General features: G+C 33.6%; 1 protein-coding gene across 3 annotated transcripts in view; it reads right to left on the reverse strand.

Moving 5' to 3' along the window:
- The window catches only part of SPATA6 (spermatogenesis associated 6), a 174,304-nt gene that overhangs the window by 91,762 nt on the left and 56,935 nt on the right, over nt 1–25,607 (reverse strand). For all 3 annotated transcript variants that reach the window (XM_008057385.1, XM_008057384.1, XM_008057383.1), the window contains 3 exons: nt 21,293–21,373; nt 18,292–18,585; nt 14,142–14,229 (listed from right to left, as the gene is read on the reverse strand). In XM_008057385.1, coding sequence (XP_008055576.1) covers nt 14,142–14,229; nt 18,292–18,585; nt 21,293–21,373 — 463 coding nt within the window. The remainder of the gene's footprint in view (nt 1–14,141; nt 14,230–18,291; nt 18,586–21,292; nt 21,374–25,607) is intronic.

The raw sequence follows: 25,607 nt of genomic DNA on the forward strand, positions 1-25,607 counted from the left end.
CCAGCCATGACTGTCACTATGATCATGTAAGACACTTAGAGATCCAAGGATTAGCCTGCCAAGACCAACTAACACTGCTGCCAGTATAAGCCACTGTGGGGACCAAGAACTGGAATACCTAGTGTTGCAGTCCCCTCAAAAAACTGTATCACAGCCTCCACTAATAACTGTACCCGAAGTCACCAAGGAAATCTCAGATACCACTGATAATGTTTACAGTCACAGAAATCATACAGAAACTAAACTACAGTATACACCCAGAAACAAAGCCAAAGTGTCCTACCCAATCAACACCATACATTAATTTTCATGAAAAAGTCCTCTCCTGTAAAAGCAAATTCAAAAATTGGAAGAAGGGATCGATACACTAGATACAGAGATATCAACATAAAAACAGAGGACATACGCATAAGCAAGAAAATATGAACCTATAAAGGGACACCTTAATTCTCCAGAAACAGATCCCAATAAAAAAAAATATGAAAGCATGGAAAAAATTCAGATTATTGATTTTAAAGAAGCTCACTGAATTACAATATAATTCTGAAAACAATTAAAAGAAATCAGAAAAAACATTTCATGACATAAATGAGAAATTTATAGAGATATATATCAAAAAACAAGCAAACAAATTCTGCAAGTGAAGAATTCATTGAAGGAACTACAAAATACATTTGAAGCTTCAACAGTAGACTATGCCAAACAGAAGAATCTCAAAACTTGAAGACAGTTTTTGAAATAACATAATCAAACAAAAATAAAGAAAAAAAAACTAATAAAGAATTAATAAAGACTTTGTGACACTGGAAACACCATAAAGTCATCAAATATATCAATTGTCTATACCCCCAAAGGTGAAGAGAGAAAAAAAGACTTTAAAACCTACTTAATGAAATAATAGGTGACAACTTATAAAGTCTAGCAAGAGATTTAGAAATCCAAAGACAGGAGTCTCAGTGATTGCTAAAAAGATACAATTCAAAAAGTTCTTCTCTAGGGCACATTATAGCCAAAATGTCTAAAGTCAATGACAAAAAGAGAATTCTAAAAACAGCAAGATAAAAGCATCTAGTCACCTATAAAGAAATTTTCATCAGACAATGGATTTCTCAGCAGAAACCTTATAGGACAGTAAAAAATGGAATGCTATATTCAAGATACTAAAAGAAAAACTGCCAGTCAAGGATACTCTCTCTAGAAAAATTATTATTCATAAATGAAGAAGAAACAAACTCTTTCCCAGATAGGCAAAAGGTAAGGGAATTCATTGCCACTAGACCAGCCCTACAAGAAATGCTCAAGAAAGTTTTAAACCTGGTAGTGAAAGAATGATATTTATATTATGAAACCATATGAAAGAATAAAACTCCATAATAAAGCTAACACACAAATAAGAATGAGAAAGAACTCAAATAGTATAACTATAGAAAACTGATAAACAACAATAACATTAAGAGAAAAAGAAAGGAACAAAGAATATATCATACAACCAGAAAACAATTAACAATATGACAAGGACAAAACCATACATACTAGTAACAATCCTTAATATAAATGGATTAAATTTTTATAAGACATAGACTGACTGGCTAAGTAGATAATAAAAACATGCTTCCTATACTAAATGTACTTTACCTGTAAAGACTTATACAGCCCTAAAGTAAAAGGATAGAAAAATATATTCTACACAAACAAAAACCAAAAGTGAACAGGAATACCTATACTTATATCAGATAAAACGGTCTTTAAGCCAAAAACAAAAGAAAAAAAAAAGGTGTCACTATATAGTGACAAAGGAATCAATCCAGCAAGTTAACAACTCTAAATATATACATACATAACATTGGAGCACCCAGATTCACAAAGCAAGTATTAGTAGATCTAATGGAGCAACAGGCTTCAAAACAGTAGTAGTGAGAAACTTTAACACACCACTCTCGGTATATGACGATCATCTCATGAGAAAATCAACACAGAAACATTGAATTTAAACTGTACTTTAGGCCCAATGAACCTAACAGTCATATACAGAACATTTTATCCAATAACTGTAGAACCTACCTTTTTCCAACTGCAAAAGGAACATTCTCCAGGATAGACCCATATATTGAGTACAACAAATGTTAAAAAATGGAAATATCAAGAATCATCTGAGACAAGAGAAATTTGGTGAACTATATGGATACATGTAAATTTTAAAATACATTCCTGAACAACCATAGGGTCAATGAGGAAATACTAAAAAAAATTTTAAAATTCTTGAAACAAATGAAAATGGAAACACAGCATGCTAAAACCTATGGGATGTAGTAAAAATAGTAGTGAGAGGGAAATTTATAGCAATAAAATGCCTATATAAAAATAGATTTTAAGTAAACAATATAACAATAAATTTTAAGAAGGTAGAAAAGAACAAACCAAACTGAAAATTAGCAGAGGAAAAATATCAGAGCAGAGCTAATTGAAATAGAGGCTTAAAAAATACAAAGGAGCAATAAAATGAAAAGTGGGTTCTTTAAAAAGATAAACAAAATTGATAAACTGCTAGATAGACTAACTGAGACAAAGAGAAGACCCAATAAAATCAGAAATGAAAAATTAGACTTTACAGTTGATACCAGAGAAATAAAAAAATCAAAGATTAAAAATAACTACACAGTGATGAACTGAAAAGTGTATTGAAATTGGATACACTCCTAGATACAAACAACCTACTGAGACTGAACAGTAACAAATAGAATCCATGAACAGACCAATAATTGTAGTGAGACTGAAAAGTCTTCCAACAAAAAAAGGCCCTGGATTCTCTTCCAAATTCTGCCAAAACATAAAGAAGAACCAATAACACTACTCCTCAAATGATTCCAAAATTGAAGAGGAGGAAATTCTTCCCAATTCATTCTCCAAGGCCAACACTACTACTCTGATAGCAAAACTAGACAAAGATACACACACAAAAAGACTACTATGAGCCAATATCCCTGATGAATACCAATGCAAAAATTCTCAACAAAATACTAGCAAATCAAATTCTGTAGCACATCAAAAAGAAAATACACCAAAGTAAAGTGTGATTTATAGTAGGAACACAAGGATGGCATAACATGTGCAAGTCAAAAAATATAAAACATCACATTAACAAAATAAAGGACAAAAACTATATGATCATCTGAATAGATTTTTAAAAAGCATCTTATAAAATTCAACATTCCTTCAAAATAAAAACTCTCAACAACCTAGGCATCAACACAATAAAAGTCATGTATGACAAACTCATAATTATCATACTAAATGCAGAAAAGCTGAATGCCTTTCCTCTAAGAACTGGGACATGACAAGGATGCTCACTTTCATCATTCCTTTTCAACATAGTTCCAGAAGTCCTAGCCAAATCAATTAGGCAAGAGAAAGAAATAAAAGGCATTCAAATTGGAAAAGAAAAAGTCATATTGTCCCCTTTTGCAGATGACACGATCTTCTATTTAGAAAAACTAAATGACTCCACCAAAAAACTCTTAGAGCTGATAAACAAATCTAGTAAAGTTTCAGGACACAAGGCAAATTCACGAGTCAGCAGCGTTTTTATACACCAATGACAAAATAATCAAAAAAGAAATGAAGAAGGCAATCCCATTTACAATAGCTACATTTTTAAAAACTAGGAGTGAACTTCACCAAGGAGGTAAAAGATCGCTACAAGGAAACCTTCAAAACAATGATGAATAAAGCTGATGAGGCTACAAACAAATGGAAAGACACTGCATACTCACAGATAGGAGGAATCAGTATCATGAAAATGACCATACTGTCTAAAACAATTTATAGTTTCAATGCAATTCCTATCAAAATATCAATATCACTTTTCCACAGAAATAGAAAAATCAATTTTAAAGTTCATATAGAATCAAATAGAGCCAGAATAGGCAATAAAACCCTCCCTACTAAAAAATAAAAAAGTTAGAGGCATTACATTACCTGACTTCAAAATATATACTAGGCCACAGTAAAGAAAACAGCACAGTATTGTTATAAAAACAGACACATCAGTGGAAAAGAATTGAGAACCCCAAAATATATCCACATATTTACAGCCAACTGATTTTTGATAAAATCAACAAAAATGCACACTGCAGAAAGGGCAGTCTCTTTACCAAATGGTGCTTAAAAAATTGGATAACCATATGCAGAAGAACCTGGACCCCTGTTTCAAAAATTAACTCAATGTGGACTGAAGACTCAAACCAGAAATATAGAACTACTTGAGGAAAACATTGCAGAACATTGGTGTAGGCAAAGATTGTATGGCTAAGTCCTCAAAAGCACAGATAACTAAAATAAAAATAGACAAATGAAACTAAAAAGTTTTACACAGAAAAGGAAACAATCAACAGATTAAACAGACAAACTATTAAATGGAAAATAATTACAAACTATTCATCCAAAAAGGAACGAATATCCATATATATATATATATATATATATATATATGTATGTATATATATATATATGGAACTCAAACAGCTCAACAATTTAAAAAATAATCTCATTAACAAGTGGGTGAAGGACATAAGTAGACAATTCTCAAAAGACATACAAATGGTCAACAGGTATATGAAAAAGTATTCAGCATCACTAATCAACAGGGAAATACAAATCAAAACCACAATGAAACATCGTCTTGCAGTAGTTAGAATGGCTATTACTAAAAAGACAAAAAATAACAGATGATGTCAAGGACCTGAAGGAGAAAAGAAAATTCTTATTCATTGTTGGTGGAAGTGTAAATTAGTACAGTTATATAAAAAACAATATGGAGGTTCCTCAAATAGCTAAAACAGAACTACCATGTGATCAGCAATCCCAATACTACCTATCTATCCAAAGGAAAGGAAATCAGTACGTTGAAGAGATAGCTGTACTACCATGTTTTTGGCAGCACTATTTACAATAGTCAAGATAGAAGATCAACCTAAGTGTCCATGGACAGATGACCAGAGAAAGAAAATATGGTATATATAAACAGAACGGTATTCAGACATAAAGAAGAATGAAGTCATGCCATTTGTGGGACTGGAGGACAATATGTTAAGTAAACTAAGCCAGACACTGTAAGACAAATATTGCATCTCATTCATATGTGGTAGCTCAAAAGGATGATTTCAAAAAGTAAACATTAGAATGATAGATACTGGCAAGGGTGGGTCAGTTTTTCATGAGGGATGAAAAAAGAAAGATTAATGGATACAAACAGTTAGAGAAAAGGTATAGTCTGTGATTAAACAATAGCAGAGTAGAATGATTATAGTTAATAACATAATAGTAAACAACATATATAATGTTACTATATATATTTCAATGTAGCTAGAAAAGAGGACTTAAATTGTTCCCAACACACAGAAATGATAAATATTCAAAGGTGATGGGTACCTCAAATACCCTCACTTGGTCATTACACATTCTACACATGTAACAAAATATCACATGTACTCCATAAATATGTAAAATATTATGTATAAATTAAAAGAAAAAGAAAATCAGAACCATAACTTGGAATTCTATCTCCTCACTCATACATTTTAGTGAAAAGCACTCTAAGAGTCTATATTTTACCATCTCTAACCACCTTATCCAGAAAAGAAAAAAAAAGAAAAAAAAAATATATATATATATATGGATAGAAATCTAGGATAGTCTGTATTCAGTAAATTCTTTAGCAATTTTTACATATTTTATATTTTTAGATATTGTTTTCTAGGTGTCCTGAACCATACCAGATGTCCACTTAAATATTAATGTCTTTCACATAAGGCCAACTTCTCCATTTAATCTTAGTAGGATTCAGTTTAGTTCAAATACTTATTCAAAATTAAAAATAAAAATTACAATCCAACTCCACTTCTGTATAAGTCTAATACACAGCATGGCTACAAGTAACAAAGAAATAGAAGAATGACAAGGACATACTGAGCCTAATTCTTTCAAAATGCTAACTTTGAAAATTAAGGTAATAGTTTCTGAAAATGGCACATATTTCCTAGCAACTAGCATAATATTAAAAAGTTTCTGTATATTAAAACAGAAACTATGGCTTCTGCTTTCCCCAAACCCTAACTTACCCTAGCTTGATCAGGATTATAATTTTCCTTCATTTTAGAAAACTAAGCTATTACTTTGATCCAAGGTTTCCCAATGTTCATATTTAATCACCCTCACCAAGAATTAGGCACTAACTATATATGTAAGAAATAAAGTATATAAGAAATAAAGTAGATAAAAATCATGGCCCGTGGTTGTAAAGTACTTAAAATCTATTTCAGTTAAGTTATAACTAAAACTGAATAACAGCAGTATAAAGAACAGGCCAAGAGTCAGAATGGTACAGATAATTAATGCTATAAAAATTATATCAGAGAGTAATCCCTCAAGGTTAAAGTCAATCAGGAAAAACTTTCTGAAGGTGAAGAAATTTGAGCTGGGCATAATAAGAAGGAAAAGTCTAAAGAAAAAGGAAACAGCTAGTTCAGTTCTTCTGTGTATGATCTGAAACAACTTACTTCACTTCTTTAAACCTGTGTTTCTTCATCCATAAAGTGAGGATAAACAATAGTCTCTAAACTTCATGAGGTTACTGTAATTAACCAATGCAACATAAATAGAATATAAGAATAGCTGCTAGCAAAAAACACAATAAATATTAGCTACTCATTATTTGATTTCCCCAATAACCACATGAAATAGGTTTTGTGAACTAAATGTTTGTAGCCCTCCAAAATTCATGTGCTGAAGCTCTAACTACCAAAGTGATGGTATTTGGAGAAGGGATCTTTGGGAAGTAATCAGGGTTAGATAAGTTCATGACATTGGGGCTCTTATGATGGTATTAATGTGCTTTTAAGAAGAGACACCAGAGAGCTTGTTCTCTTCCCACCCCCCCACCCTACGCACACAAATAGAAGAGACCATGTTCACATACAGCAAGACAGTGGCACTTACAATCAAGAGAAGAAACCTCAGAATGAAACTCATCTTGTTGGCACCTTAATCTTGAATTTTCTAGTCTCCAGAACTGTGAGAAAACAAACGTCTGTTGTTCAAGCCACCTAGTCTGCAGTACTTTTTATGACAGCCTGAGTAGACTAATACAATAGGCAGGAATGATTATTATTTCTACATTACATTTCAGGAGATTGATTTTCTATCTATCTAACAACAGATAGAATTAAGCATTTGATTAGTTCAGTGCTACCTCGATTATTAGGATAGTAAAAGATTCCCTTATTATAAAACAAAAGAATACAAGAGAATAAGTGTCTTTAGTCTCAATAATAACATCAGATTATAGATTTATTAAAAAAAAAGAACGTGACAATCAAATTAATAAAATGCCAAGTTGTGACTAACAATCCTGCTTAAAAAGAAAATGTGACAATCAGCCATGAAAGCATTTCCTTAGAAACCAGCTAATACAAAACTGAGATCTACTTTGTCTTAAAGTCACCATTCACATTGAGACTAGTCTGATAACTTAAGAGCGTTTGCATTTTTCCTCTTTCCATAGTTGACCCTCTCTAATAGGCTCAGGTATGACTCAGTCCCAAGGGACCAATCTTGACTTTAAGAGAGGACTTAAGCTTTAATCTAAAACTCATCATATCTGTATCAACTCATTCTTTCTATCAAAGAATTCTTGAACACCAATATGACAATTAAAGCAAGTAGGGGTTCCCTATGTGTCAATCCTATTTTGGCAAACTCCACGGTAATTTTGAACCCTACTCTGGTAGGCAGTATTACTATTTATTGCAAAAATTTCCTGATGCTGAATGTGTGTGCTTTCTTGAACTTTCAAAGAGCATGTGTCCCTGTAGTTCTTTATCAGCATGTACACACTATCTCAGTCCATTCTGGGATGCTATAACAGAATACCTGAGACTGGACAATTTATAATGAACAGAAATTTATTTTTTCACAGTTGTGGGACTCAGAAATCCAAGATTAAGGTGCTAGTATCTGGCAAGGACCTTCTTGCTGAGTCAGCAGATGGTGAAAGGTGGAAGAGCAAAGAGGGCAGGAGAGGGCTAAACTCACCCTTTTATAATAGCACCAATCACATCCATAAGGGTGAAGACATCATGACCCAACTACCTCCTAAAATAGTCCCATCTCCTAATACTGTTACAATGGCAATTAAACTTCAACATGAGTTTTGGAGAAGACAAACATTCAAATCATAGCACTCATCTTATCCCAATGCCCACAAAACACTCTAAAGTTGGCCTACTGTTCTGTGAATCTTCATGGAACATAGGGCCAATACTTTCACCACATGTCAATCCTTATGACCACCAGCAAAGCTACGACATTCAGATTTATAAAATATCCTTTAGGAGGCCCAATCTTCTAAAATGAAAAGGCATGTAACAAAAGAGTTCCTATATTTTGTTCATTTATGCCACATTTACCTGAAACTGTTCACTCTGATTTTTAGTGTTTTTATTATTCTCCTTTCTGTGGTTATCAAACAAACTCTCAGTAGCAAAAATCTCAGACCACTTTACCCTTCTCTGTTTTTGAAATTTAGCACACAGCAGACTGCCAGCTTATCAATGTCTGTAAAAATGATTGATGATCATCAAAAAAGATATACAAATGGTTAGTAAGTACAAGAATAAACATATAATGCCATCAGTCATTAGAAAAAAGCAAATTAAAATCACAATGAAGATGGACTTAGAGGCTATAATGCTGAGTGATCTATCACAGAAACAAAGAACTGAGTATCACATGTTCTCACTCATAAGCAAACCTTGAACAATTATTGTACTACTATAAGCAAGTGATTGACAATAGTGGGACACTGCCGGGGAGGGCAAGGGTGGGATAGGCAGTAGTGGGAAACTTCCAGGGGAGGAGGAGGCGCAACTCATCAACAAGGGTACCTGCATAATGAACATTTGTATACCTAACCACGTATTTAAAATAAAAAAAATTTTTTAAAATCACAATGAGATAGAACCGCATATCCACTAGAATGGTCATAATAAAAAGAGACAATAACAAGAGTTGTTGAGGATGTGGAGAAACTGGAAACCTTATACAGTGCTAGTGAGAATGTGAAATTATGTAGCCAGTTTGGAAAACAGCTGAAAATTTTTTGAAAAGTTAAATATAAATTTACCATATAAATCAGTAATTTCATTCCTAGTATCTATCCAAGAAAAATGAAAACATATGTCTATACAAAGACTTCAGTGCAAATATTCCTAGCAGCTTTATTCATAATAGCCAAAAAGCTGAAACATTCCAGGGACTGAGGGTGAGAGTTCTAAAAGTAAATTGTGATGGTGATTCCACAACTGTGCAAATTATTAAAAATCATTTAGTTATATATTTAAAACAGGTGAATTTTATGATACATAAATTTATCTCAATAGAGCTTTTAAAAACATTGAATCAAAACAGTATCATTTCTAGGAATGTACAGAAATGACACTGTTCAGTTGCTACTGCTTTGTAAGATAAATCCAAGCAGAAGAGACAAATTTAAAAGCTAATTGAGACAAATGAGATATTTTGATAATGAATATGTACATGAAGACTACATGCTATTTCATTCAGAAAACACTAAACATTATTAGTTATTGTCTACTTAAGATATGACTTACTAGGATTTGGAATGTTGTCTCTAATTTATTTTACTTTATAACAGTACCATCAAACAAAAAGATTAGTGGAAATCCATAAAAGATTACAATGTCATATAGAAGTAAAAGTCTTAAAAGAATCTTCAAATGAAGCAAATAAGCTTTCTCCATGTGGGGAGACAGAGTCTAACATGTTTCCTAAATCCATAAGCAAATCACCAGGCCAAGATGAAGCCCTTGGTTTTCTCTTCAAATACAAAACTGACTAGATAAAGCTTCCAAACAGTCTTTCATCACAAGGGATACTGAGTTTCTTCAAAAGGATGACACAAATTACAATGAGAACTATATACCAAAGCAGTTACAGATAGAGATAATGAACTTGAAAATTTTTATTTTTTTTAAAAATATACCTTAATGAAAATATGAGACTGGTAGAAAAGAAAGAACTTGGGGCTAGAAGATTTGGATTCTAGATTTGCAGTTCTCCAACAGGTCATTTAACTTCTCTAAACCTCTGCCATTTTTCCCAATCAAATATAAATCAAACAAACCCCAAACTGAGGAAAATTCTACAAAATAAATCCATCTACACATGATTATTATGAGGACCAAATGAGAAAATACTGGTGAAAACAACACCTTATAAAAACTTGGGCAAGCCGGGCTTGTTGGCTCAGCCTGTAATCCCGCGCCTTTGGGAGGCTGAGGTGAGTGGGTTGCCTGAGCCCGAGGGTTCAAGACCCGCCTGGGCAGGAGAGACCTCATCGCTACAATAAATCAAAAAATTAGCCAGACGTGGTAGTGTGTGCCTGTAATTCCGGCTACTCGGAAGGCTGAGGCGGAAGGATCGCCGGATCCCAGCTGGTCGAGGCTGCGGTGGCCAGGAGCGGTTACTGCATTCCAGTCTGGGTGACAGAATGAGACTACAACTCAAAAAAAAAAAAAGTGGGCAAGATAATCTGGCAAAGAAATGTTCAAGAAGAATTTCTATAAAAGTAAGAGCAAAAATAAAAATTCACTGTGTTTAAAGTGCTACCATAAGAAACTCTCAAATACATTTAAATAGTTGATGAGAACAACTCAGATGACAGGCAAGAAAAAAAAAGTGTAGTCAAAAGAATAAAGCCATTAAAATTAGAGAAACAAGAAGTAAAAATTCTTCTTATTAGAAAACGCACTGATAAATGTACAAAGGGTAATAACACTTTAAGAAAACACTAGTTGAGGCCAGGTACAGTGGTTCATGCATGTGGGAAGCCACGGTGGATTGCTTGAGTCCAGGAGTTCAAGACCAGACTGGACAACATAGTGAGATCTCATTTCTACTAAATTTTTTTAAAAACATTAGCAAGGTATAGTGGAATGTACCTGTAATCTAGCTATTCAGGAGGCTGAGGTGGGAGGACCACTTGAGTCCAAAAATTCAGGGTTACAGTGAGCTATGGTTGTGCCAGGCACTCCAGCCTGGGCAACAGAGTGAGCCCCTGTCTCAAAATAAAATAAAACAAAATAATAATAAAATAAAAATAACCAAAAATAAAATCAAAATTAAAATCACTGTCAACAATCACAGTAATAAATTGGCACAGGCAAGAATCATCCATGCATGCTAAAAAAGTCAAAGTTAAGGTGTAATAAGATATTACATAGATTCAAAGTATATTCCTGTACTTGTAAAAGAAAGAAATGGCAACTTTTTGATGGAGAAACCTGGCAGACACCATCTTAACCAAGCAAAATTAACACCATCAGTAACAGAGCAATACTACATACCTCCTGGCATGATGCACTGATAGTAACACATCACTTCTGTTGTATTCTGGGGAAAAATAAATAACCTAAATCTAATCATTAAAAAAATCAAACAAACACCAAACTGAGGAACATTCTACAAAATAACTGCCCTATGTTATCCAAAATTATCAATGTCATTAAACACAAAGAAAGATTAATGAACGAATCCATATTAATAAAAACTAAAGAGTAAAGAGACATAGCAGCTGAATGCTACATATACATTATGAGATTTATTTATTTATTTGCTATGAAGATATCATTAGGACAACTGGCAAAATCTAATTTAGGTTTAGAGATTAGTTAACATTATGATATCATTGTAAATTCCATGCATTGTTAAATACACGATGGAACACTATGCAGGCATAAAAAAGAACAAAATCATGAATTTCGCAGCAACCTGGATGGAACTAGAGTCTATAATACTGAGTGACCTCTCACAGAAACAAAGATCCGAGTATCACATGTTCTCACTCATATAATGGACCTTGAACATCCAATGTAATACTATAAGAAAATGACTGACGGTACTGGGAAACTATGGGGGGGTGGAGATGGGATTAACAGTAGCAAATATCTGTCTGAGGATGGGGAAACACCTCTTATCAACAGGGTGCCTGAATGAAACGTAATTGTATACCTAACCCTTAACTGTACCACACAACATAATAAAAAATATTGATTTAAAAAAAAAAAAAGACCTGCTTTAATTTGTATCACACAAAATAATGTCTGTATTAGTCTGCTCAGGCTTCCATAACAAAATGATAACTTAAGCATCAGAAATTTCTCACAGTTCTGAAGACTGAAAGTTGGCGATCAGGGTGTTAGCATGGTCAAGTTCTGGTGAGTTCTCTCTTCCTGGCTTGTAGATGGGTTCCTTTTACTTGGGGATCATAGGGCAGGGAGAGAATAGGATAGCAAGCTCCCTGGTTTCTTTCCTTATAAAGACACTAATGCCATAATGAGGCCCTCACCCTTTTTACCTTATCTAAAACTCCTCACCTCCCAAAGAACTTATCTCCAAAGACAATCATATTAGGAATTAAGGCTTCAATATATGAATTTTTAGGAACACAATTCAGTCCATAATAATGTCTTTGTCAAAAAACTTATACACAAATACACAGAGAAGAAGGCAAAGAGGGGCAACAGAAAAGGAGAGTAAATATTACTATCTGTAGATTCTGAATGAAAAATATATGGCAATTCCTTGTGCTATTTCTACTTTTTAGTAAGTCTGATATTGTGTCAAAATAACTTTTTAAAAAAAGTAACTCATCATTGACCTTTCGAATCATGCTTATGCTCTACATAAGTAGCTGACTGCTTTGATTAAAAGTTATAGAAAAGTTAACAGTTCTGCTGACAAATATGAAATTGTCAAGAAAAATAAGATGCTTAAATGTTTCTAAAAATCTTCCAAAGAAACATCTATATTGAAGTTATTTTCTATTGACTTGTTCTTAAAGCTCATTTTCCATGTACATAAGATTCTTCAAAGAGGAGAAACAGAGTGTAATATTTGTTTCTAATTTCACATAATCTGCTTTTCTGGATATAAAAGACTTATTGATTATTGCACATCTATGTCCCTATTAGTGGTAAAAAAACAAAATAAACAAGCATGAACCCTGCATATTAAAAGAACATTTAATTTACTTGTTTGAAAAGAGAGATTGTATACTACAGTTTAGAAACAGAAAGAGATGGAGCTTATTCAATGCTATGACTCTATTTTTCTGCTCTACCACTCAGCATGTAGTAAATTAGCTTTAAAGGCTGCTAGTGAATACTTGCTGAACTCACTAGCCCAATGTCCACAGATATTAACACTCAATACCCTTAATTATATAATAATATTTAAACTTTCTTATAAAAATCATCTTCATATTGGAATCAAGAAGCAACTTATCTAACCATAAGGACTAAGGCTAAAAGTGAAAAAAAAATTCTTATAAACTTAAGTAACAAAGTTATCTTTTTAGAAATATAATAATATAATTTTTTATGTATGTATGTATGTATGTATGTGAAAGTACAACATATTTACAAGAAAGGAGATTGCCAAATTTTCTTTGAAGAAAGCTGAAAGGAAACCTAAGATATTCCCAGTGCTATTAAAGAGAAAACACATACGTGCATGTTGGAAGTCTTTGCCAAATACAAAACAGAATGTGGCGTGATAACTTGTGTCAGTCAGGGAACAAAGCATGATGGGACTCCAGCAAAGTAAAAAAACTTGTATAATTATAATGGCAGCTGATATGTATAAGCGTCTTGGATAGTAGAATATTTTATGTGGCAACATTTGCCATGTTATCTTCATTCTTAATAAATAAACTGATTATCAAAGTACTTAAAACTGCTTGGTGAGAAAAGGGTTCCACAGTCAAACTAATTTAGAAAATACTGAGCAAAACAAAATTAATCAAGTTATTTTTGCTAGAATATATCACAGCTTTTAATGTTTATATGCATTTTGAATCTCAGAGCGAAAGAGAGAGATGGTTTATAGCACCACAAACGTATTATTTTAGAGAATACCTATATGGGTATATCATAAGTTGTAAAAAGCTACACTATACTATGTTACGAACAACATAGCAAAGATTCTGTTTTGTTAATCAATGCAAACAAAGGCTTGACTATAGCTCAAGCAACTAAGGCAGCATAGAAAGAAAACTTCTAGCCTACCATTGTGCATCCTTGACCATCCATCTCTTTCACAGTCTCTGCTGGAAGATCCAAAAACAGTTTCAGTCCTGGGACTTGGGGGATCAACCTAGAGGAAGCAGGTTTTCAATGTAAAAAAAAGAGCTTAAACATTCCCAGTCTTTGAATCTCATGGCATCAGAAAAACTACTAGAATGCACAAAACATATATCAACAGGTTAACAATCTGATGATGCCCAAAGAAGTCAGGCACATTCCAAAGTCAGAGTGTATTCAAGTAATTTTGTTAATTTTTGAATAAAATTGAAACTAAACCTCAGAAATTGTTAATTACATATTTGTGCCTACTTTAACATGAACATATTTGCAGCTGAAATGTTCATTATTCCATTGCCTAGTTTGTTTTCCATTACAATGTCAAAAGAAGAGCACTATACTTTACCATATTTAAAAAAGAAGTCTAGCCAGTTGCTACTTATCTCCTTAGCATGCACATTTTGAATTCAAAGGCTCAGCCTGTAATACCATGCCTTTGGAAGGCTGAGGTGAGTGGATTGCCTGAGCCTGCGGGTTCGAGACCCGCCTGGGCAACTTGGCGAGACCTCACCTGTACAATAAATCAAAAATGAGCCGGGCATGGTAGCGCGTGCCTGTAGTTTCAGCTACTTGGATGGCTGAGGCGGAAGGATCACTGGAGCCCAGCGGGTCGAGGCTGCAGTGGCCGGGAGCGGCCACTGCACTCCAGTCTGGGTGACAGAGTGAGACTCCAACTCAAAAAAAAAAAAGAGTATCTTTACTTGGCTGTGTTCAGAGTCTTCCATGCTCAGTGATTTATGACTTACTATAATAATAGTGAACCACATTTTCTAAACAAAAAAGTCTGAATGATACAAATGTATAAAAAAGTTATCCCTATTCATCTACATTAATAACTTTAGGGCATCAAAGAACAACATCAAGAGAATAAAAAGGTAACCCATGGAATCAGAGAAAATATTTACAAACCATACATCTGATTAAGGGCTATTATCTAGAATACATTTTTAAAAAACTCATACAACTAAATAACAAATAGATTTTAAAATGGGCAAAGAACTTGACAGTCATTTCTCCAAAGAAGGTATACAAATGCTCAATAAGTACATGGAAAAAAAATGTTCAACATCACTCATCATTAGAGTTATAGAAATTGAAATCTTAATAAGATACAACTTCACACCCACTAGGATGGCTATTACAAAAACAAATAACAAGCGTTAAAGAAGATGCAAAGAGATTAGAACACCTGTGTACTCTTTGGTTGAAATGGTATAGCTGCTATGGAAAACAACATAGCAATTTCTCAAATATTAAAAACAGAATTACCATATTACTCCATTATTTTACGTCTGGCCATATACCCAAAAAAGTTTAAAGCTGGGGCTCAAACAGATATTTATATACCCATGTTCACAGCAGCATTATTCATACAGTACACCGATGTTCAAAGGAACATTATTCATAGTATCCTGAAGATGGAAGCAACTCAAGTGTCTTTCAACAGATGAATGGAAAAATATATGTGGTATACATACATAAGAGAATATTATTTACCTGTAAAAGGGAAAGAAATACTGATACATTACAAAACATAGATGAACTCTGAGGACATTATGCTAAGTAAAATAAGTCAGTTATACAAAAGGACAAACAGTATATAATTCCCCTCATATGAGGTACCAATGGTAGTCAAATTCATAGAAATAGAAAGAATGGTGGTTGCCAGGGTCTCTGGGAGGCAGGATGGAAGGTGGTGGTTGTCAGAGCTGGGGAAGAAAGGAATGGGGAGTGAGTACTGAATGAGTACAGAGTTTCCATTTAGGAGATGAAAAGGTTCTAGAACCAGATAGCTGCACTGTGATTGTCACTAATGCCACTGAATTGTACACTTGAAAATGGTTGAAATGGTAAATTTTATGTTATGTTATTTTACCACAGTAGGAAAAAAATCCTATTCTGCAAAATGAAAAATAAAAAGGTTGTTTAACTCTTCCAGGATGATTGTGCCAGTTTGTTTGGAAGCATGCTAATTGATATTTTTAAATGATTCTTTAATCTTTAGGATTACTTTTCATACCATGTACATAAACTAGAATGTCTTTCCTAAAAGTGTCCTATTTTGCAAATGCATGTAACAAGTTAAAATTATTTTAGGTTACCAATTTTCTAAGCGCTTTTAAAATGATGAATGGCTGTGAAGGAAAAAAAAAATCCTCTGTGTTCATACATACAATTGAAAAAATCCAGTTTCCTATTCAAATAATGTAGGCAATTTTCTAAGTAGAGACATAGAAGTATACATTTCTGTTCATTGAAAAGCTGGAGGGGGAATCATTAAAATAAAAATTTCAAGGTTTGTACCAAGCAATATTAGAATTATTCCATTCTGAATATTGACATAGGAAGTAATAACAAAACAAATATTCTAAAGCAGTTATTTCCCTAAACAATGTTTATGTGGCTAACGCAGACAATATTTATGCTTATCTTGTACATAGGCATTTTAATTAAAATGTTACTATTCTTTCAGATGACAATATAGTATATCCTTTCAACTAATTTGTAAATGCGGGGATATATAAAATTAAAAGCATTCTAAACAAGCCATCAAACATGAAACTGAAACACTATCTGAATATTGTTCAAAGAACAACAAAAAATGTGACCAGAATTTACAATCAAATTCTATAGAAATGAGAAAAGTAATCATAATAACCTCAATAAAATACTGCCATCTAAAAGTATCCAACATACTATACATTTTCTAATAAAAATCCATTACTTAACATTAAAAGAATACATAATTTATAGTCAAAATATAAAGATGGAATGAAATGTTGCTTAAAGCACATTTAAATTGTTTTTAAAAGGTATCACAAAAATAATCTGAATTTTCAGATCGTACATGTTCAAAAAGCTATTAGACCACTAAAACAGTATATTTTTATATGCTGGATTAATTCATTTTAAAATTTAGAAAAAGTGAATTAAAGACAGAATTATTTTTAGATATCCAAAAAAACTGCTTTGCATCTAGAAATACTTAAATATTGAGGTTTAGTATTATATATATTAATATGTTATGTTAATTAGTTTATTAATTTGAAAGCTTTTGGTCAAAAAATTGTTTTAAGGTAAAAGTAATTAGTAAATATTCAGGAAACTATAAAGATTCTGGGCTGGGCACGGTGGTGGCTCACGCCTATAATCCCAGCACTTTGGGAGGCTGAGGTGAGAGGATTGCCTGAGCTCACGGGCTCGAGACTGGCCTGGGCAACTTGGCAAGACCTCATCTCTACAATAAATCAAAAAATTAGCTGGACATGGTGGCGGTGCATGCCTGTAGTTCCAGCTACTTGGAAGGTTGAGGTGGAAGGATTGCCTGAGCCTAGCAGGCCAAGGCTGGGGTGGCCATGAGCGTGCCACTGCCCTCCAGTCTAGGCAATAGAATGAGAATTCAACTCAAAAAAAAAAAAAAAAAGATTCTGAGTCCTTTAGTAAATATTTTGATTACAGACCTTTAAATTTAGCCAAAGTCCATTTGACTATTACAAGGACACAAGACTCTAAAACTATATCAAAAGCAGGTTTCTATACAGAAAGATTAAAACTATGATACCTCCACTTTTAAAGACCTTCCCATTTCCATCAAAATAATAATTTACTTCAAAGATTCATTATACAAAAGTTACCCAAAGGACATAATTTCAGAGGAAACATACTTTCCATTATAATTTTTTAAAAGACTGAGGTGGATAGGAGTCTTCCTTTCCATAAAGATGATTTGGTTCTAACTTCAAACCCCACTCTGCCATTTTACTACTGATGTCAATTACTACCAAGTTAAATTTGAGGAGTTAATACACTGTTCACTGTATAAAAAGAAAGGAAACTAGTACTTAGAAGATTTAACATGGCATACATAACGCAGCTTGATCTCTCATTTTTTCATTTAAAGAATGAAAAAAGCATGTTCTCTTATTTTAAGCTAATTTTCCCTTTTAGATTGCTAGGCTAACAGGAAAGAAAAATATTACTATAAGCTAGAAGCTAAAAGACATATCAGAGTAACACTTTAGTGGAGGAACATACTTGATCAGTTTCAAATGGAAATATTTAAGAGAACACATACATGTCTAATTACAAATGGAGGCTTATCTGTTTCTTTTTTGAATTCATAGGGTCCCAGATTTAAATGGGCCAGCCGCTGCCTGGTATCTTCAGATAGCTCACACATGCGTCTTTTGGTATAGGGAGATGGAGAGTGTGATTTTGAAGAAATTGTAGGCTGTTCGTAGTTTTTTGCATTTATACAATATTTACTTCTCTCAGGTGACTTGGATTTTTTCTTTTGTGATCTTGGTGTTTTGCCTTGCAGTCTGCTGTGTGATTTTTCAACTGGAGCCGAATGGTAAATAAATTTATCCTAAACACAGAAAATAAAAAATTAACTTGGATAAAAGAGCTTTTAAAAAAATTCGTATTGATAGAAAAACACTTTTGTGTGTGTGTGTCTTAGTGCTGTGTGTGTCTTAGTACTCTAAGACACACAAGATCTATCAAACTAACTAGATTGGTCCTTTCTACCTGTATAAATCCTGGGAGAAGTCAAATTCATATTCTCCTAGATAATTTCTTCTATAGTAATTAATAAAAGAATACAGCTTCAAACTTCTTTCTTAAAACCAACTAACAAAGACTTTATAAAAATTAAAGACCAATACTTAATCACTTAAAAAATTTAGGAAACAAAATTCAGAAAAAAATATTTTTCAAAAAAATAATTAAATGAAAACATTATCATTTATATTTAACTATTCAAATAATCAGTTATATTTTAATAGCAATGTTTAGCAATGTTAAAAACACATCTAATTATCTGATTATGAAATCTTTATGGAGATAACTATAAAGTTTCATTCATTTGGCTATAATTAAAAGGTAACGGGAGTTTAAGGTCCCTGCCAAGCTATAACTACAATTCAATGACAGATAAACATACCCTCTTAATTCTGATTCCATAATTTTATAAAAGTAAAACTGAATAAAAGACATATCATAAACTTCAATAATTGGTACATTATCTTCTAATAAAAACTGGTTAGCAGTCTAAAAATTTTGAGGTTAAAAACACTTTTGATATTTTCTAACTTTGTTCTTATAGAATAACATTTTATTCAAAGAATCTCTGCCTTATAAATGCCTTAATAGCTGGATTAAAGTAAATACTGTAATATCTCCTCATGCTTTATCTAGAGTTATAAAAAGCTTTTCAATTAGAGAAAATGGACTACTGAGAATTTTTTAATGTCTTCCCAACTTTAATCACATTTCCAAACTACCAATCCTACCTCTCTCTCTACTTCCTCAATTTTCCTTCTTATTTGCTAAGGTTATCTAAAAAAAATACAAATGTGACTAGAGAGAGGAGTCAAATTTTTAAAAATAGATATACAGGAAAGAAAATATATTTTCCTAATTCAAAAAATAAATCTATGAGTTTCATACTGACTAGTTGCACCAAATTGCATCGTCATTCTTTCTCCTGTAGTTCTTGATAATGCTCCTCGACCTTCTCCCACCTTGCTCAATGATTTCAACAAGTAATCCAGAATATTTTTTTACCTCCATTTCATTCATCTCTATGACATCACATTGACTCACAGAAGCAAGGAATGTTAGCACTAGAAAAGATCTTTAAAGTTTACTAAAATATTCAAGCAATGAATCTTTCCAAGACCATCAGAGTTTCTATTTCTCAAGTGTAATTATTCACAATTCTACTGTATCTTGGATTCATCGCTATGCAGATTAATTCCATCTTCAACTCTGAAAATCCCTTGCTGACCAAAGTCTCTTTTCCTCAACCTACCTTTTACTCTCACTGAATCTGTTACGTGCCCTCCTCACCTCTCCAGTCCCTAGAGCTCTTTCTGCAACTCCCATATACATTTTTAGTATCTCCCTGACCTCCAAAACACAGCTGACTTTAAGGATATACCCAAGTGTAGAGAAAAAAAATTAAGTTCAAGCAAAGCATTTCTAACAATTTACAAATGTGCACAGTGTTCATCTCAAAACAAGTCAATAACATATCTCTGCATCTGGCAAGCATAGGTTGTTGGATCTCTGAAAGCTGTGTTTCTGCTTGCATCTAAAAGATGAGTAACTATATCCTGACGCTGAAATACTAAATACCCTGCTAAACATAATAAGAATAGTCCCCTCAATAATTCTATATTTTACCTTCCTTAGAGTTATCATTCTCATCAAATTTACTTGAAAACTGAGAATGCAGTAAATTAACATTCCATTCCTTCCATGATAGGTCCAGGTCTACACTATTTGAGCCCTCTGGGCTTTATATATTACTGACTCTTCATAATAGATAGGTCATTGTTACTTAATCACAATGCAACTGCATGAGTGATGACTAGACATTATAAGATAACCTGTGGACAAGGTAACAAGACCACTCGAGTGATTCAGTAAGAAGTTAGACCAGAATGAACCAGATAGCTCATGAAATTTTCAAAAACTCAGAAGGTACTTAGGCTGTAATGTCAAATGGCAGTTTTCAAAACACAGAAGGTACTTAGGTTGCAATGTCCAAGACACTCTTGATCTGACAGCATAAGTATGGCCAAAAAACTGAATAACAGTCTCTTAAGAAATGAGAGATACTCAAGAAACCACACTCACTAAACACCAATATCCCAGGTTGAGAATTCTGGTCACATTTGCTAAACAGGTATTCTTTGAACTTTCTGCAGTACCCTGTAACTTCTAAAAGATTTACAGAAACATACAATCTAGATTTCTGTGAGACTTCTTGATCCCAACATCTTTGGGACAGCCAGATTTATCTGCATTAAAAAAATAAGTCCAAGTAGTAAAATAACAAGACTAATAATAAAATGGCTTTCTGTATCATGTGTACCAAGCTTTTCACTCTCACATTTATAAAGATATAACCAAAAATGTTAAATTCTATATTGTTTCACCTAAACTAAAAAATAACCAAGGAAAAGTAGAAAGAGCTACAGCCAAAATAAAGGGATAAGGCTTGCCAAATGGCAATTAAGATGAGTATATAAATTGAACCATTAAATATTTAAATAAATGACTTTAACCTGAGTGCGGCACTTCCTTGAACTTATCAGACATTCAGTAATCACTGAAGTTGTAGAAAATTCCAGCTTTGGAGCAATTCCCTGAGTGGAAGAAATAAGGTCCTATTAGATATTTCCATTTAAAAGGAGATAATTATTAGTGATAAGAATATGACCTAAAGTAACAAACACTTGCCAAGGTTCAGCTACTTTAGTTTGATTTCTTACAAAGATAAAGACAACATAGTAATGACTAAATGTTAGCAAGCAACAGTGTCATTGCTGATGATTCAGTTATGAGTAATATTACTTTTATGAAATAATAAATATTTTTCATTCTCAAGTATTTCCTGTCAACTTGCTTAAAATTTTTAAACTACAATATAAGAATATACTTAATGAATTTCAGTTTTTTTGTTTGTTTTTTGTTTATTTTTTGTTTTGTTTTGTTTGTTTTTCTGAGTTGGAGTCTCACTCTGTTGCCCAGACTGGAGTGCAGTGGCCGCTCCCGGCCACAGCAGCCTCTACCTGCCGGGCTCCAGCGATCCTTCCGCCTCAGCCTTTGGAATAGCCGGAATTACAGGCACGCACTACCATGCCCGGCTGATTTTTTATTTTATTGTAGAGATGAGGTCTCGCCAAGTTGCCCAGGTGGGTCTCGAACCCGCGGGATCAGGAAATCCACTCACCTCAGCCTCCCAAAGCGCGGGATTACAGGCTGTGCCACCGAGCCCGGTGAATTTCAGTTTTTTACTTTTATAATTTAAGATATATTTAACTATAAAATCAAGAAATAAATGTTAGCTCAATTTAGCCATATACAATGTATACATGTAACAAAACATGTTGTAATCACAAATATATACGGTTTTTAGTTGTCAATTCAAATTTTAAAAATACTTTAACATTAAAAAACAAAAATCCAGATCCTGGGTACATAGTTCCTGAAAATAGAAGAGAGATAAGTCTCTACAAATTCTTCCAACATTTTTTCCTATAAAGCTTACACATTCAGATCTAGGAATGAATCTGGCTTCTATTTCTAACATTTCAGTCATCACCTTCACACTGATTGAGATAAGTGGAGACAAATGGTAAAGTTCAAAGGGACAACCACAAAATATCTAAGAAAATATTTAGAAGCACATTATGACACAGTCACCAAAACAATGAAGAAAATCACCTATGCCGAGAGCAGCTTCACTCTAATATATAGAAATCAGATATTGACTAAGGTACCTACATTTGGCCTCTGCAGACCCAGCCTGTGACCAACTTAGTTTTAAAACATCACAAATAAGCCAGGCTCGGTGGTTCAGCCTGTAATCCCACGCTTTGGGAGGCTGAGGTGAGTGGATTGCCTGAGCCTGCGGGTTCGAGACCTGCCTGGGCAACTTGGCGAGACCTCATCTCTACAATAAATCAAAAAATCAGCCGGGCATGGTAGTGCGTGCCTGTAATTCCGGTTACTCAAAAGGCTGAGGTGGAAGGATCACCAGAGCCCAGCGGGTCGAGGTTGTGGTGGCCGGGAGCAGCCACTGCACTCCAGTCTGGGTGACAGAGTGAGACTCCAACTCAAAAAAAAATAAAAATAAAAATAAAAAAACATCACAAATATTACAGAAAAGGTAAATCTGAGTTGCTACAGTGTTAACTGAACTGATGTAGTCTCAGAAGCCTGACACTGTCACTCCTGCCACATACATTCTATCCATGAAACTCTCTCAGTACAGTCCACACCCAAGGACAGAGTAGTTAGGCTATCTTTACAATGTTTGTTCTTCTGCACAAATGTTGTTTATTAATGATATCCACTATGCCTGCCTGTTAACTATCTATTACTACAAAAATATATTATCTTGAAACTAAGCAGTTTAAAACATCAGTAAACACTTATTATCTTACATAGTTTCTTTTTTTTTTTTTTTTCCAAATTAAAGGTGAATTTTCAAAAGCAAAGAACGGAGATTTCCTTGTGATGAGGTCTTAAGGATAGCAATAAAGAAACAGCTGCATCAAATCAAGGATTTTATATTTAATCAGACTTTTTAACAATAGAAAACTGTAAATTGACTGTTTCTGTTTCTCACTTGAGATAGAATTGCAGTAAAGTGATTTCTGAAGTCCTTCAGCTATTTAATCCTAGCTAAATTACTGTATATTTCTAATCCTCAGTTTCTATATTTGTATTGTTGCAAAAACTAAAAAATGACATAGGAAAAGAATAAATTTATAAGAAAGAAACTATGACTGAATACATATCACTTTTTAATATATAAAATCTCCAAACTTATGTAGCAAAAAATTTCAAGTAGCTCATCAATAAAAGAAATAAGTTTTATAATTCAATAAAAGGCATTAATTCAGTGGGAAAAAAAACCTCCCAAATAATTTTTAAAAATCTAACTTATTGACAAAAGTTTTTGAACTCCAAATCTATAATGACAATTACAAATATATATAATATCTGAACATGGAAGAACAAAAATCTAAAGTAAAACCTTTGCAAAATAGAATATAACACATGTATTAAACTGAGTAAAAGACATATCCACATGAGTTAGCTGGGGGTGGAGGTACAGGGGACAGGACAGAGTCCCTAGGCATCTTCTAGAACTTTCTTCAAGCAGGACAGTCTACTAGTGAAGGCTTAGCCTTGCAAAGCCAGAGTCACGTCAGACCAGCAAGGGTTCAAGCGTTTCTCATATTACTACCTTGCAGGTTTGTTTCCAACTGGTGTGTATTTTTTTAATTATTATTTGTTTTTCTAAGGAAACCTTATGGGTTTTCTTCACAATTTTTTCATTTAATATCTCAATTTACTTAAAATATCTCAATTACCTTAATATATGTAAGTTTAGTGTCTTCATTTATACTCTTTTAATTGTACTTTTATGGGCCTATTCTAATTTATTATTTTTCTCTATTCTCATTTTGAATCATACATTTTCCTTTAGAAATAATTTATAACTTTTTATTAGGATTTTTTTTATTCCTAACTTTTTACTCCTCATTTCTGGTCCTTAATTTTCTTTTTTTTTTAATCAATATTTTTTATTATGATTTTGTGGGGTACAGTTAAGGGTTAGGTGTACAATTATGTTTCATTCAGGCACCCTGTTGATAAGAGGTGTTTCCCCATCCCCAGACAGATATTTGCGACTGTTAATCCCATCCCCCTCCCCCCCGTAGTTTCCCAGTACTGTCAGTCATTTTCTTATAGTATTACATTGGATGTTCAAGGTCCATTATATGAGTGAGAACATGAGTGATACTCGGATCTTTGTTTCTGTGAGAGGTCACTCAGTATTATAGACTCTAGTTCCATCCAGGTTGCTGCGAAATTCATGATTTTGTTCTTTTTTATGGCTGCGTAGTATTCCATCGTGTCAGCATGGTTGTTTCCAGGTTCTTGCTATTGTGAACAACACTGCGATAAACATACATGTGCAGGTATCTTTTTTATAGAGTGATTTGAGGTCTTCAGGGTATATTCCCAGTAGGGGGATTGCGGGGTCATATGGAAGGTCGGTTTTTAGAGCTTTTAGGAATTGCCACACTGCTTTCCACAGAGGTTGCACTAGTTTGCACTCCCACAACAGTGTAGAAGTGTTCCCTTTTCGCCAAACCCTCTCCAGCAGTTCTTATTTTTTGAGTTGTTGATAACTGCCATTCTGACTGGAGTTAGGTGGTATCTCAGTGTGGTTTTGATTTGCATCTCCCTGATAATTAGTGAGGTTGAGCATTTCTTCATGTGTTTGTTGGCTGCTCGGATGTCTTCTTTTGTGAAGTGTCTGTTCATATCTTTTGCCCATTTTATAATGGGGTTGTTTGTTTTTTCTTTTCAGCATGTTTGAGTTCCTTGTAGATCCAGGATGTTAAGCCTTTGTCAGACCTGGAGTTGGCAAATACTTTTTCCCAGTTTGTAGGCTATCTCCCTGCTCTCTTGATGGTTTCTTTGGCTTTGCAGAAGCTTGTCAGTTTAATAAGGTCTCACTTGTCTATCTTCTCTCTTATGACCTGTGGGTTTTGGGTTTTGTTCAGGAATTGGATGCCAGTTCCAATTTCCATGAGGGTATTTCCTTCCTTTTCTATGGTTCTTATGGTTTGAGGTTTTACATTTAGGTCTCTGATCCATTTGGAGTTAACCTTTGTGCATGGGGATAGATAGGGGTCCTGTTTCAATCTTCTGTATGTGGTCAGTCAGTTTTCCCAGCAATATTTGCTGTATAGGTTCTCCTCTCCCCAGTGGTAGGTGGTGGGGGCTTTGTTGAAGATGAGTTGGTTGAGAAGTTGAGGTTTTGCTTCTGGAATCTCAATTCTATTCCATTGATCT

Source organism: Carlito syrichta, unplaced genomic scaffold (assembly GCF_000164805.1).
Source record: "Carlito syrichta isolate Samal-C Ts95f unplaced genomic scaffold, Tarsius_syrichta-2.0.1 Scaffold302986, whole genome shotgun sequence".
NCBI lineage: Eukaryota > Metazoa > Chordata > Mammalia > Primates > Tarsiidae > Carlito > Carlito syrichta.